The sequence below is a fragment of the Chelmon rostratus genome, chromosome 4, assembly GCF_017976325.1.
Source record: "Chelmon rostratus isolate fCheRos1 chromosome 4, fCheRos1.pri, whole genome shotgun sequence".
NCBI classification, from domain to species: domain Eukaryota; kingdom Metazoa; phylum Chordata; class Actinopteri; order Chaetodontiformes; family Chaetodontidae; genus Chelmon; species Chelmon rostratus.
Window position 1 is genome coordinate 441,621 of NC_055661.1, and position 15,100 is coordinate 456,720.

Consider the following 15,100-nt stretch of genomic DNA (forward strand, 5'->3'; position numbering starts at 1 on the left):
GAAGTCCTTGGGCCTGAAATTGAGTATTAATGCTTGTAATGAGCAGGTGGCCTAACTACGCTGGGTGAATGCAGGCTTGTGTTGTAAAGTACTTTGAGTGGTCAGCAGACTAGAAATGCACTATATAATTACAGTCCATTCACCATGCTGAGCCCTTTAACGGTAGGAGCTATTTGTGATATTGTGACAGCATTCACAAGTTTCCGAAACAGAAGCAAGTGAAATATTGTATGCCTTGGTCAATGTCAGACTCATCAGGACAGAACAGTTTTTCAAATTGAATTGATTGAAAAATATGGCTTGATGCCGTAATGGGACTTTGACGCTATCTGCCTTGACAATACATGGTTATTTACGATCCCTCCTTGTTGAAAATTGTATTGTTTTTTTTTGAACGGCAGAGGCCGCAATCATAGTAGTCAGACTCCCATCATCTTTTGCGTGACAGTCAAACACTGCTAAAAATAAACCCAATGAGAAAATTATGGATGAATGTGCCGATTTTGAAAAAAGATGCTCAATTGACTTTTAGAGCCGATTTCATTTTGGTTTTCCTGTTTCAAGACAATGGCCACGCAAAACAACTTGCAAATACTGCCTTTCCTACAGAAAACACATCAAACATGAGAAGCCATTTGGCACATCGCCACCTAGAAAAGCTCAAATCACATAACAGCCTTCAGCTTCAGCCAGGCCAAAGGAGCCTGAAAGAACATAATTGAGGTTTTGAAATCTGCTGTTTTGGAGTGGGAGCTCGATATGAAGAATAGCAACAATCTTCCCAGTATTGCTGTCATTACATACAATGCACGATAAATGGATGTGGTGGTGAGAGAGGCCGGACTGTCCCTGCACATGAAGTGTTTTGCAGAAACTTTAAACCTTACCTCACATGCGGGTTTGAATATAGGCTGCACCAGCCATGTGCTTGGTCGACTGAAGCGTGTAGCAGCGTTTCTTCAGCGTAGTTCAAATGCCCCAGCTGTGCTGACCACCAAACAGAGACTGTTAAACCGGCCAGTAAATAAATTGATCATTGATGTGGTCATCCAATAAAACAGCTTTAATTATTTTTTAAAAGAACTGCTACTGACTCCTGCATTGTTTTTGTTTAAATTGTACATGGTTCAATCATTCATTGCCAAAGACAATTCATGCTAATTTTTTGCACATGCTTAGGTCATGGTCACTTTTATTTTATTTCATGAAAGGAGGAAAGCAGAGGCACTTTTAAAAATTAAAAAACAAATTGTATATGAATTTAAAATGTTGCACACACGAATTCATCTACATTTTTCATTCATATATTTCAAGTAATTTTTCTTTCTTTCTTTTAGTATTGCAATAAATATCGTACCAAGACTTGATATTGTTTCATCCCTAATCATTACTCATGTTAAAAGAATATTACTGTAAACTGAAATAGTACAAACTCATTCACATAGATACATGCAATATTTACTGTAGTAAGGAGTTGATTTTTCATTAGGGAAATGTAGAGAGACTTGTTGTTTATATGGCTGGATGGTAGTGAAGCATTAATCTTGGTCTTATCTTCGTAATACTTTTAGTTGGATGGTGTGTGTGTCAGTGGTGTGTCCCAATTTATATTTTGTTTTCTTATTTACCATCTAATTACAAATCTGTGTTTAGGTCTGTAGGTCTGAACAATGAAATGTCCACAAACGGCTTTCTTCATTTATGAGAAAGATTTTTCTTTTCTGTTATTCTCCCCATGACCTTTCAGTATGGGTACAATTAAAGACAGAAAGCATAGGAGGGTCTGTCTGTCAGCACAAAACAAGTTTTACATCATTTCTCATCATTTTCCTTCAGTCACATGTGCTGAAACATTTAGCCAAGATGGTAGACATGACCAGGTGAGGGACTAGGGACGGGACAGGACCGCAAGAGTTAAACATAAAAATGAGATAAAAGATTAGGGAGGACATGATTCACAACGAGAATAAGATGGCGTGGAGCTACCACACTACCTGAGCATTTAAGGTCTGTGTGTGGGTGTATGTAAGGGCGCACGGACGTGTGCATGTGTGTTTGGAAAAAGAGATAGAGGAGAAGGCACTCAGGGAGAGGAGAGGAGATCCTAATGGCCACCAAAAGACACAATAACTGTCCCCCTATCACTCAGAGCTCAGCATGTGGCACTGATCTTAAAACCAATAAAGTTCAGCTTAGCTTTAGTGGCAGAAACTAGCACAAGCACAGCCACAGCGTGGGACAACACAATCAATTTAGGGTGTTAGGTACACAGAAACAACAGGACCTTGTGCATTATTATTAACCCGTCTCTGGCCAGACAGTAGATTCTTACCTGAGATCTTTTGGAGTGATTTATGTGTGTTTCAGACTTTCCTTTTTTTACCACTTCGTTGGCGGGTTTAATGGCAGGCTGGTCCTTGGGTGGCAGTGGGAAAATGGTGAGAGTCAACTTAATTGAGAGAAAGCAGGGCATAGAAGTTACTTTCTTGAAGAGAACTTGTAGGCTGTTGCCTAGGTTACTTAAAGTACAAATGTTTGATTGGGAATGAGAAACCTCTTTTAGCACCTTGAGTGCAAAGTAAGACCATGATCTGGCAGGCCACTGATGAGAGCTTCCCCATGATCTCGAAGGGGCCTGACCATTTTGGTAGGAACTTCTTGATGATTCCAACCGATTTAGTGAAACTGAAATGAAAGATGCCTACTTGGTACTCACGGTAAGACACTTTACTCCAAAGGGAGTTTCATATCCTAATCCTTGCCATTGCTGTTGACACACAGTGGAGAGAATAATTATTTGATAATTATTAATGGAATGTTTATTTTAACAGTGAGAGTATCAAAAAGAAAATCCAGAAAATCACATTAAAAATATATATTAATTGATTTGCATTTAATTGAGTGAAATAAGTATTTGATCCCCTACCAACTATAAAGGATTCTGGCTCCCACAAATTAGTCTTTTCACTTTAAGAAAGTACTCCTAATCTCAACTCATTACCTGTATAAAAGACACCTGTCATTACCTGTATAAAAGACACCTGTCCACAGGATCAATCAATCAATCAGACCCCAAGTTCTCCATCATGGGCAAGACCAAAGAGCTGTCTAAGGACATCAGGGACAAGACTGTAGACTTGCACAAGGCCGGAATGGGCTACAAGACCACTGGCATGAAGCTGGGTGAGAAGGTGACAACAAATGGTGCGATTATCCTAAAATGCACAAAATGACTGTCAGTCTCCCTCGTTCTGGGGCTCCACACAAGATCTCACCTTGTGGGGTATCAATGATCATGAGAAAGGTGAGGGATCAGCCCAGAACTACATGGGGAGGGAGCTTGTTAATGATCTCAAGGCAGCTGGGGACCACAGTCACCAAGAAAACCATTGGTAACATGCTATTATAATGGATTCAAATCCTGCAGCGCCCGTAAGGTCCCCCTGCTCAAGAAAGCACATGCACAGGCCCATCTGAAGTTTGCTAACGAACACCTGGATGATTCAAAGAATGCTTGGGAGAAGGTGATGTGGTAGATGAAACCAAAATCGAGCTCTTAAGTATCAATTCGACGCAATGTGTTTGGAGGAACGACTATGACCCCAAGAACACCATCCCCACTGTCAAGCATGGAGGTGGAAGCATTATGCCTTGGGGTTTTATCTGCTAAGGGGACAGATCGACTTCACCGCGCCAAGGGAGAGATGGATGGGGTGTACCGTGTACCATGTACCGTGCTATCCTGGGTGACAACCTCCTTCTCTTCGCCAGGACACTAAAAATGGGTCATGTATGGGTCTTCCAGCACAACAATGACCCAAAACATACGGCCAAGGCAACAAAGGAGTGGCTCAAGAAGAATCACATTACGGTCAGTGGCCTTTATCCCATAATAAATCTATAGATTTCCATGGGATAAAGGTCTGGAGACTGGCTCTATAGTATAGAGGGAGCTGAAGCTTCGATTTGCCAAGCAAAGGCCTTTTAAAGATTTGGAGAGGATCTGCAAAGAGGGGTGGTCAAAAATTCCTTCTGAGATGTGTACAAACCTGGTCATCAACTACAGGAAACGTCTGACCTCTGTACTTGCCAACAAGGGTTTCTCCACCAACTACTAAGTAATGTTTTGATAGGGGATCAAATAATTTATATTATATATATTTTCTGGATTTTCTTTTTGATAATCTGTCTCCCACTGTTGAGTAAAACCTACCATTTACTTACAGACCATTCAATTCTTTGCCAGTGGGCAAACTTACAAAATCAGTGAGGGTTCAAATAATTATTTCCTCCACTGTACTTATTGAGCTTATTGACAATGGTGTGGTATTCGATTATGGGACAGCATTTGACACTCAGCCAGCCAGGTTGTAGATTGAGTTGCATTCTCTGATTCCTGTGTAGCACCTTGTTGAGGGTCTCTAGATTGACTCGTAAGCAGCCAGTTTTGGCAATGGTGGTCATTTTGCTTGGAAATGAATGAGTGAAGAGGACATTGTACAGGTTGTTGTCTCTTGCTAAGGTTGAATCCAGTCTTTGCTGTGCAGTGTTTTGGTGGTACAGACCACCTTTGTTCTTGCAAAGGTAGCAGTTTGGCACTAACTTGTTTCGTTGTTCCTGTAACTTGTGAAGTTAGCTGGAAGGCTTTGTGTCACAGCGGCTGTCTCTAAAGAAACTTGTTTACACTTGATTAGCGTTGTGGATTTAACTAGCTAACCAGCCATCTTAGGCAGGCTCATGTATTGCTGTTATAATACTTTGGTGTGTCTGCTCAGTCTGAGCAGGCTACAATTCAGTCAGAGAGCCATCAGGTAGTTGTTGGTAAGAGAGGAAGAGAAAAAGAGAGAAAAAAAGAGGAAGCTTGGGTTTTCTTGACCAAATGACATCATGGGTCGGAGATCACACTCAACCAATGGAGTTCATCACATCATCATCAAATACCTGCCATAATTTCAGCTCAAATGATTGAAGTCAAACGAAATACTTGTCAAAATATATGAGACCCTACTGAACCAAAAGCATGACTCTCTCTGTTTTTAAAGAGTATTCATGCACACTCCCTAAACACTTCACTTCACTAGCCAGCCTGCTCATAACATGGTACATCTTAGTTGAAAGTAACCATTTTTAATGTTATGAGTTAAACTTGACAGTGACAAGTCAAAATGTCTGGCATGACAAAGGTATATAGCAGCAAAATGTATTGGTATACCCTGCCCTCTACTGGCACAAAGTGTGTCTAACGTATAGGAACAGAAGGATAAGAAAACAGACAATGTCAGACAAGATTCCCCTATGCCCGAGCTTTGTTTTTTTATCATCCCAAAGCTGGCACTTTCACTGAAGCCCTCCTTAACTCTTAAGTGGTTGTTGCTATTGATTTGCCACTTGCGATCTGGCTGTATTGTAGATGCAGTGCCTGATTGACATTTCTCCAGAATAGGCAGTATTTCAATTAAATGTATTTAAAATATCTACTTAATTATTTCTGAGTATTTTGCAATTTGTATTTTGCTGTGCAGAAAGTGAGTTATGTGTAACTGAGATGGAAGAACTGCAGTGTTATGGGGTTACGCAAAGGAGAATGCTTTTTTTAAGTTTTTTGTCTGTATTTGGAAAAGGTCTTAAAAAAGATGTTTGCTAAATGCCCAGTGTTATCGGCATCTGAATGAACTAGTTCATCACCATTGCCTACCTGTTGAGTTCCCAATTGCATTTCAATTGGCTCTTTACTCAATCAGCCAGTGGTCCTTTTGATTGACAGAAACCATGCATTGTGCACCCCTGAATTCACAGCCTCCCACTTCCAAGATGTTCTGATTGGCTACTTCAAATTTATGATGTGGGAAATTAGCAGAGCTCATCTTTTCAATCTTTGGTGGTTAATTTGCAACTTCTGAGAGCTGACAGGAGAACAACGTAGTGCGTTAAGAGGAAGGTTGGGGGCACACGGATGTTTGTGAACAACAGGTTAACCCAGGACACATTAGTTTAAAGGAACAGTGCTGCACGAGGGACAGAGAGTTGCTAGCTGTTAGCATTCAGCCATATTAACTTCCGAAGGAGTTCCTACACGTCATCGCGATAACGATGTACATGCCCCCACCAGCTGCTGGCACTGCACCCCTAGGCCCTCCTGCGCATCTTTCTTCAGTCTTCACTCACGCTCCCCTGTCTTCAACTCTCCCAACCTTCACCCTGTATGTTAAATGCCACACCAGAGCCAGTAGAACACTGGCCTTACTGTATGCTAACACTAAGGATTTCTTCCTCCCTCCCCCAACTGGGCCGCTCTGATCACAACCTGGTTTATCCGCCAGCCATTAGGCATGTGAGGAGATGGTCAGTGGAGTCCAGTATGGCACTGAGGGATTGCTTTAACACCACTGACTGGGAAGTGTTGTGCAGTCCTCACGGGGAGGACATTGACAGGTGCAGAGGGAGCTGAAAAGGAAGACAAGGAGAGGCAAAGATAGCTGCAGGAGGAAGCTGCTGGAGCAGTGCCTTCTGGGGAGGTTTGGAGGGGCCTGGAAACCATCTCAGGCCACAGCAGTGAGCTGAATCTGTTTTTCAACAGATTAAATTCTACCCCAATAAAGTCTCCATTACCTACCACTTTTATGTTGCATTCGATCATTAATAAGACATTAACTACCTGATATTCAGCAATGACCTGATTTGACCAAAAGTGGTCAGCAGTGACCTAAGTATTAGTAATTAGGAAATGCAGTTTCATAATAGGTAAAGACAAGAGATAAAACACATAACCACCGACCACCAGTTACATGCATGCTTTGTTAACAAATTGCTTTAAGAAAACAGACAAATTCTGATAGTAACTGTTTACCTTTACATCACTACTAAACTGTAGAAAACATTTCATTCTGCCATGTATGTAGGGCAAAACATTTCATTTCCCATTTACTGGTCATTAACATGAACTGTGACTGTAATATAGTACTGAGTAGCTTGGGAAGTCTACCCATCTGTGGTTACTGAGATGTACTCTCCTTCTTTAAGGCCCTGTGTCACTTCACTTTTTGTCTCTTGGTACAGAGCTGCTATCACTGTGTGACTAAAGTGTCGCCTTGGTGGACTTGTACACTTTGGCTCTAGCGTGTTTACTAATTCTGAAATCCATTGCTGTCAAGTCTGTGACTGTATATTTACCGATGCATCTTGTACCATCTCATGCTTTAGTGTAGTTGACCGTCGCCCTGCAGTATTTGCAAGTTGTTTTGCGTTTTTTGGTTTCCTTTTCACCATTGGTAGTTCTTGATATGGGAATACAGAAATGTTGCCACATATCAGCTCTATAATTCAATGCAGCATCCTCAATCTCTTTTGTTATCGGCATGTTCTTCCGTAATTTTTATCGTTTGGTTTATTTTTAGCAGCCCTTGACTTGCACGCAAAGGATGATGGGAGTCTGTCTTCTTGACTACTATGATTGTGCACTCTCCTGTTCAAACAAAAACAATACAATTTTCAACAAGGAGAGGTGGTAAATAGCCATGTATTGTCACGCTAGATAGTGTCACAGTCCCAAGACGGCATCAAGCTATATTGACCCTTCAAAACATTTGAAAGTGTTATGTTTAGCAGCCTTGTCAACCCTTCTATTTTTCCAGGGATTCTCCTGCATTTTACCTTTCTCTCCTGCTTTCCTCATGTTTAAGTACTTAATTTTATTAATTATTATCTAAATCTCCCATATTTGTAATCTTTCTAAAAAACAAAAAACAAACAAACCCCTATGCCAGGATCAGACTACATTATTTAAAGATGTCAGATTGAGTGATCACAGTGCCATAAACTCTTGCCATGTCTTGGTTGGGTGACTGGCAAGACGGCCAATCACAGCACATTGTATTTAACGATCATGCTTGAGTTCAGATGTCCTCAGGGAGGTGGGTGAAGCAACTGTCTATCAACCTGATAGAAACATTATGTGTGATGCTGGTCTTGTGTCCCGAAAAAAATGAGAGAAAGAAAAAACTGCTGTGGATGCAATATAACACTAAAGGCAAATGCAAGAGGCTGTGTAAACATTTCTACATGTACTGGGTAGCTTGTGAATAACAACTATGACAGGTACAACAAGTTTTGCACATAGTAATTTTATTTCCATGGTTATTTATTCTACAAGGAGCAGGATTGGCTGTGCTTGCCACATTAAACAGGCTACTTTAACGTTAGATCTGCAATTATTAAGGATAAGCATATTCCAGGCAATTAGGTTGATAGTGCTTCCACTATTTCTCGCCAACATTTCTCTTTTTTGACTCAGTCATGATACTCCCTCAAGGAAATGTCAGATAGGCAGGGGTACTATTACCACAGCTCAACCAACTTTTCCTCTCTTTCATTGTCCCACCTGACAGCAGCAACCTCAGCATCCTTCCTCCTCCTCACCACCAGACTGTGCTCTGGAGACAGCTTTGGTCAACACTCAGGAACATGCTGTGGGAGATGTCACACTAAGTGTGCCAAGACAAAAAAAATCTGACTTTGGGGGGTCTTGAAACTCACTGTGATACTGTCGACTTGTTATTTTTAGGTTTTGTTCAATTATTACATTTAAGTCAAATCAGCCTGAATCAATGAAAACACCTGCACAGCTGTGCAGGGTCTTCAGCAAGCCAGCCATCTGTGCATATTATCCCAAAACAAATTCATTGGGAGGCCTAACTGAATGCAGTTATTGGTGATAGAAGTGATGAACAAAACTACAAAATAAGACCCAAGTATTAATAAACTGAAATGTCCTTTAATCTTAGACCATCCTATTACTGATTAGTTATAGGTGCATCATTTAGCATTTCAATTAATGTGAAATGTACAGTATATTTTGACAAACAAACTAGTTAATATCCAATTGCTTCATGTTAACCATCCTGATTGTTTTCTCAAGTGTACTAATGGAGTTGTAGTAGTAGAGCTACAAAAATAAGCTTGTTGACAGTGAGGACAGCCAAGTATGTATGAGAGACTGGCTAATATCATGGCCATCTGAGAGACGCCCTGATGGATGCATGGCAGATGCATGGTCAGGAATTTTCTGTTCTCTGCCTGTCTCTCCCACTCTCTCTATCTCTGTTTTCCTCTGTGACTGTTAATCTGGTAATGTGTCTTGTTAAATTTGTCTTGATTGTGAAGTGTTTTAAAAAATCTCTCTCTTTCTCTCCAGAGGCAGAACAGAGCAGCAGTCCCAGTCGAACAGGAGTGGGTTCTGATCAAGAGGACAGTCGAACTGCCACCATGGGTAATGTAAAGGATCTTCCATTATAGAGGAACATTATGTTTGTGTCAGCAGATTGCATAAGATTAACTTTGGCCCGTATTTTTTACATGGTATTAAAATGTGATATGTATCCAGACACATTATCTGGATAAGGAAAACACATGGAATGCAAAATGTGAATGAGTGTGTGAATGCGTAGAACTGCATGAAAAATAAAAGCAATACAGGTCGGAAATTAATGGTGTACAGCAAGAAATAACTGTAAAAACACAAAGGCAAGATCCAATCCGAACACAGATCCCATTTTAATACCAGTTGTAAATGGGGTGTTTATTACAGTTTATTATGAAGTGTACGTGCATTTTCATAATCTTTATCATTTTTATCTGACTGTAAACCATTTTTTTCTTCATTTCATATTCACATCAGTTTGTTCAAACATATGAACAAATACAACAATTATCTATTACATAACAGTCCATAAAGATTCTGATGTGATAGTAATAATTTCTGGTTACAAAAAAAATCATGTAAGACCCTTCAAAACATTTGAAAGTGTTTTGTTTAGCATAGCTAAATGCCGCACTTAGGCAGAGAAGAAAAGAGACAGGAAAACGATTCAACATTTTAATGATCACTGAGATTAGTAACAACAGGCAGGGTCAATGTGTTTCCAGAGTTATGGCAAGGATTGTGGAAGAGTAGGCCAGACAGGTGAAGATCCAGTCCTTTCGTTCATTGAGTCAGTAGGTAAAGGTGAAGTTAAACCAGCTAAAGAACAGGGACCACTGAGCCTGGCGACAGTTTCGGGGCTTGGTTTACTGGATGTAGGACAGATTCTTGTGTTCAGTCCAAATGACAAATGGTAACTCAGAGCCCTCCAACCAGTGCTCTAGCGCTAACTTCACCACCAACAGCTCCCTGTCACCCATGTCATAGTTCCTCTCAGCCGGTGTTAAAGGATAACTTTCGTTTTTTACAACCTGGACTTTATTTGTAGCATTAATTACGACCATTTAGACACCCATACAACTTTGGTGGCATTTGGAGTCGTTTTGAAGAAATTAGCCCCAGAGGAGCGGCGCGTATATCCGTATAATGCGAGTTATCAGGGCACCCGTGCATAGCCTCTATAAACGCATAATCTGCGGTGAAACTCGTTCATATTCCAATATTTTGTTATGAAAGCAGAAACAGAACTCAAGGCACGAACCACTTCGGCAATGGTGTGGTGTACATCCAATACGTAACATTTATTGCATGAATAAACATCAAATTATATGGGATCAGCAAACATGTGAATTGATTGACGTGAACTAAGTGCTACTGCTCTAGACTCTCACTCACACACAAACACAGTATTACTGTGAAACTACTGTTGTGTTTCTACAGATGGTCCAGAGTTCCAGGAGAGTTTTTTGACATCAGGAGTTTTCAGTGTCACTGAGTTGGTCCAGGTTTCAAGAAGTAAGTTTACTTTACCATTAATATAAATTAGCTTTAATATAAATTACATTCACCATGTCACATCATCAGACAACACAAGGTGGTTGTATTATTACAGAGTTTGCCATGTGACAGTTAAGAGTCCTGTGCATTGACAACACTATATCCATACTATTTGGGAAACATGAGTTTCCAGGTTGTAATTATGTCTTGCATGTTGATGTGAATGCCATTTGCAAGTCAGAGGCTGATAATTACTGCAGTATAACATTAACATTGTTCAACCATTCATGGCATATTTTGATGCTAAAAATAGTGATAAGCATGAACATGGGTTCATTAGTGGGGGTGGGTCAGTGGGTTAGTTTGAAACCATGAAATTGATAAACAAGGAAACACGTAGTGAAACAAAAATGGCATTACACCTCAGCCATTGTGGCTGTTGACTTTTTGTCAGCATGAAATTGCATCAGATGACACATCAGAAGACAGACATCAATGCCATCTGACTTCTTTTGGGACTTCCCAAGTCCCAACTCCTAAACATTTGGAGTCATAGAGAAGCCACTGTGCACCCTTCCTAACCTATAAAGAACCTACAACAACAAAAAAGCCTTTTTAAAATTGTAAATAATTTCAATTAAACGTTAAACGTTATTAAATTTAAAAGCAGACTATTCAGGTGTGTCTCAGTGTGTCCTTAGCTTTTCAAATGGTAGTTGATCATGGCAGAAACTTCACAGCTAAATGTGATAATTTGAGGTATCATCTGTTGTCTGTCTGCTGCTCTGAACTGACAAACACACCTTTTCTTGCTGCTGTACAACCTGATTGGTTGCTGTTGGATTGATTCAAAGTATATGAATTGCCATTTTAATGAAATGTCACACATTCCACAAAATGGAACAAAAGAGTGTACAGTATGTCATAACCGCAGTGTGTTTTCCTTGTGTGTGTAGCTCCAGTAGTCACGGGAGTAGGTCCTAGTTTCTCTATGGGGGAGCTCCAGGGTCATCTGGCCTACGACCTCAACCAGTCTGTCAACCAGCCAGTCAGCCTCAGACGATCACTGGCCAGCACCTCATCCACCGGGTAATCACAAAGACATGCTCAAATGCACACACACTGCAAATTGCTATACATCTGCACTGAAAACCTTGCATTAACTTTTTGCCATCAGGGCATCAGAATGTAATCAACTTCGTTGATTAATCTTAACCTAATCCCAGTACTGATTTTAACAATTTTTATATGACTGTCAGCCCTTATCATGACTTTAAACTGAGCCTACTTCAAATGTAAATCCTAAACCCAAGTATGTTTCTGAGTATGCATAATATGAAGGTGTAAGGAACTTCTTACTTTTTAAAAAATGGTGTACTCATTTTAGGGCACTACCTCCAAAGTGGAAATTTAATAACCAAATTAATTCTGTGAATCCACCTAATCAGTCTGATATCAAAAGTCTTCTCAGTTGTACTGATCTTTACCACAAAAACAAGACCAGCAGGAGTAAAAAGAGAAAGGGAAAATTGTAAAAAGCCTCCCACAAAAAGGTGTCAGCCATTTTTATCCTCTGGGAATACTGAGTGTGCATTGTGGGTCTGGTAATGGTTGTTATCACCAATCAGGCCTCTTCCCACTCCTCTGTTTGTTTCAACCAGAGAAAAGAGTAATTCCTTTGCAAAATGTTTTGGTTGAGTTGTTTAACCATAAGTTTACGCACAAATAGTGGCATATCTGTCCTCCATCATGACCTATTAAAACACAAAAATAAAACAATGAAACTAACTCTGCTTTTAATAAAAGAATAGGAACAATACAAACATTATTTTTCTCACTACTAGTTAATGAGTTTAGATTGCACAATCCTTTTATTGATACTAGTAAATCACCATGTGAATTAGACATATATATAGACCTAAACATATGCTTGCACTGTGAAGAACTAGCTATACCTTACAGTAGATGGCAGTATGGTCATGTGGCAGAAATATACTATACAACGGCAATCAAAAACTCAGGCCAAGTATGTGTTCTAGACATGGGGGTTGCTTTACTTTTAATGGGATCCTTGGTTGGATGTTATTAACTTGGTTGCAGAGGAATAAAGCAAATAATTTCTCAATTCCAACATGTGCTAAAAATGCTAAGTACTAGTTTCCAAGTCACTGCTAGATCTGTTACATTCTCAGGGGAGGCAACAATCAGAATCAGAGGTGAGGCCTTATTGCCCTGCCATTGTAGAATGAAACTAATTTTCATTCTGTAGAGATTTTGATTACCATTTTCCTTGTGTCTCTTTGGACGCAGTTAATTTCACCAGGCCTCTGCCATAAATCTCTCCGTCAGGCTGAAAGCTGGTCTTTTCTGGGAGTGGATCATACCTCCACTCTGTTTAATGTAATTATGAGTTTCGCTTTGGGGACGCAAACATAAACAAACTGGGTGTGAAATGAATAAAGTTTAGTTGCAGAAACACCCTGGTTGTGCACAGCAATGTCATGCACCTAATTTTTTGAGAGAGCCCATTTTAAAAACCATGGCAGTGACATGCACTTTAGTTTTAACTCAAAAATTACTTGCAAGGTGAGGATATGTGTAAAGATGATATGAGAGCTACAATGGAGCTAGTCAGAGATACTTAAAGAATAACTAAAAGTGATTTCATTTCACTGTTAGATTTAGTTTGCTTTTTATATTAATGCTAACCTTAGGTAGATAAACTTTATTTATCCCAAGCTGGGAAATTGCAGTGCAGCAGCAGCATTACACACAGTGAAAAATTGTGACATAGGACTATAAAGAACAAACTATACATAATTAAAAAATCATGATAGATAACAGTTTATTCAGCGTCCTCCTCTCCACCACAGTCTCAAAAGACTCAAGTCTGAGTCCCAGTAACATAAAACAGGAAGTGACAAAAACAGACCATGACAATGGCTGCACAGATATGTTTTTTTGTCAAATATCAACACTTAATCATGTCCCTCTGTGTCTCATACAGACACAAAAGAGTACCTTATGCATCTGTATGAGATGCAGCAGGCTTTCATCAAACGCAGGCTCTACTGATTATTAAACTTGAACTTCTGGTAAAGTAGGAGGAGAGCTGCAGCAGAGCCGTGTTTGTAATTTTCATGTGAAGCAGTGCTTTTCTGGTGTCAGAAATTGTGATTGTGCTTCTGTGCAATCATGGTCGTCTTCTGCGCTATTTTGGGCTTGTTTTTAAATGCTTAACAGATTTTGTGTGCAAGATATGTTGGAGAGTGTGATATGTAAATCTCCCATACAGGAAAAAACATGTATATTCCAACTCCATACTGTGTATATATATGTGGTAGTGAGTGCACCACAACAGGACCGTAAGTACACATCATGTAACCTATTCTGTTCCAATCACAAGCTGTCCCGATCACTTAGCAATAAGTGATCATAATGCAGTTCAGGACAGTGAGTAGTCAATTTTATTTATACAGCCCAAAATCATGAGTCATACATTTGCCTAAAGGGGCTTTATTATCTGTACAGCATACAACACCCTCTATTGTTTGATCCTTGATTTGGATGAGGAAAAATCCCCCCCAAAGAAATGACTTAAAGGATCCAACAGGGAAAGAATGGAAGAAAGCTCAGGAAGCTCAACAGGCAAGGGATCCTTCTTCAAACATATAAACATATATGAAGAATGAATCTGGGGGGAGGGTTAAAGGATAACTTTCGTTTTTTACAACCTGGACCTTATTTCTAGCATTAAATATGACCATTTACTCACCCAGACAACTTTGGTGGCATTTGGAGTCGTTTTGAAGAAATTAGCCCCAGAGGAGCGGCACGTATATCCATAGCCGGCGGTCGGCTAGTTTAGCTGTAGTTGTCACAGCTATGGTTCGTTATTGCGTATTCGTAGCCGACTGCCGCAGAGTCAGCCGTGTTCGGTAATGACATCATCCACGTCAGAGGTAGTTGTCTAGAGATGCCGGATATTGATAACATGCCACCACGGGCTCAGAGGGGAATAGCACCAGCATATCATAACTAAATATTGGAATATGAACGAGTCTCGCCGCAGATTATGCGTTATATAGAGGCTGCGCATGGATGCCCCGAGTACTCGCATTATACGGATATACGCGCCGCTCCTCTGGGGCTAATTTCTTCAAAATGACTCTAAATGCCACCAAAGTTGTCTGGGTGAGTAAATCGGCGTATTTAATGCTACAAATAAGGTCCAGGTTTTAAAAAGCGAAATTTATCCTTTAAGCAACTTCATTTGTCCCCAGAGAGATAGGACCTGAACCACACGATCTCCTCTCCACTTTGGAGACCACAAACACACAACAGTCAAAGCTCAAGCAGCTATTTACACAGATAGGAGAAAATATACAAACACAGCTACAGAGAGCG

At 40.1% G+C, this 15,100-nt stretch overlaps 1 protein-coding gene across 3 annotated transcripts in view; it reads left to right on the top strand.

Annotated features, from left to right (window-relative positions):
• Window positions 1-15,100, top strand: part of nfic (nuclear factor I/C) — an 84,268-nt gene that overhangs the window by 32,405 nt on the left and 36,763 nt on the right. For all 3 annotated transcript variants that reach the window (XM_041934622.1, XM_041934620.1, XM_041934621.1), the window contains exons 5-7: window positions 9,191-9,265; window positions 10,637-10,711; window positions 11,650-11,782. In XM_041934622.1, coding sequence (XP_041790556.1) covers window positions 9,191-9,265; window positions 10,637-10,711; window positions 11,650-11,782 — 283 coding nt within the window. The remainder of the gene's footprint in view (window positions 1-9,190; window positions 9,266-10,636; window positions 10,712-11,649; window positions 11,783-15,100) is intronic.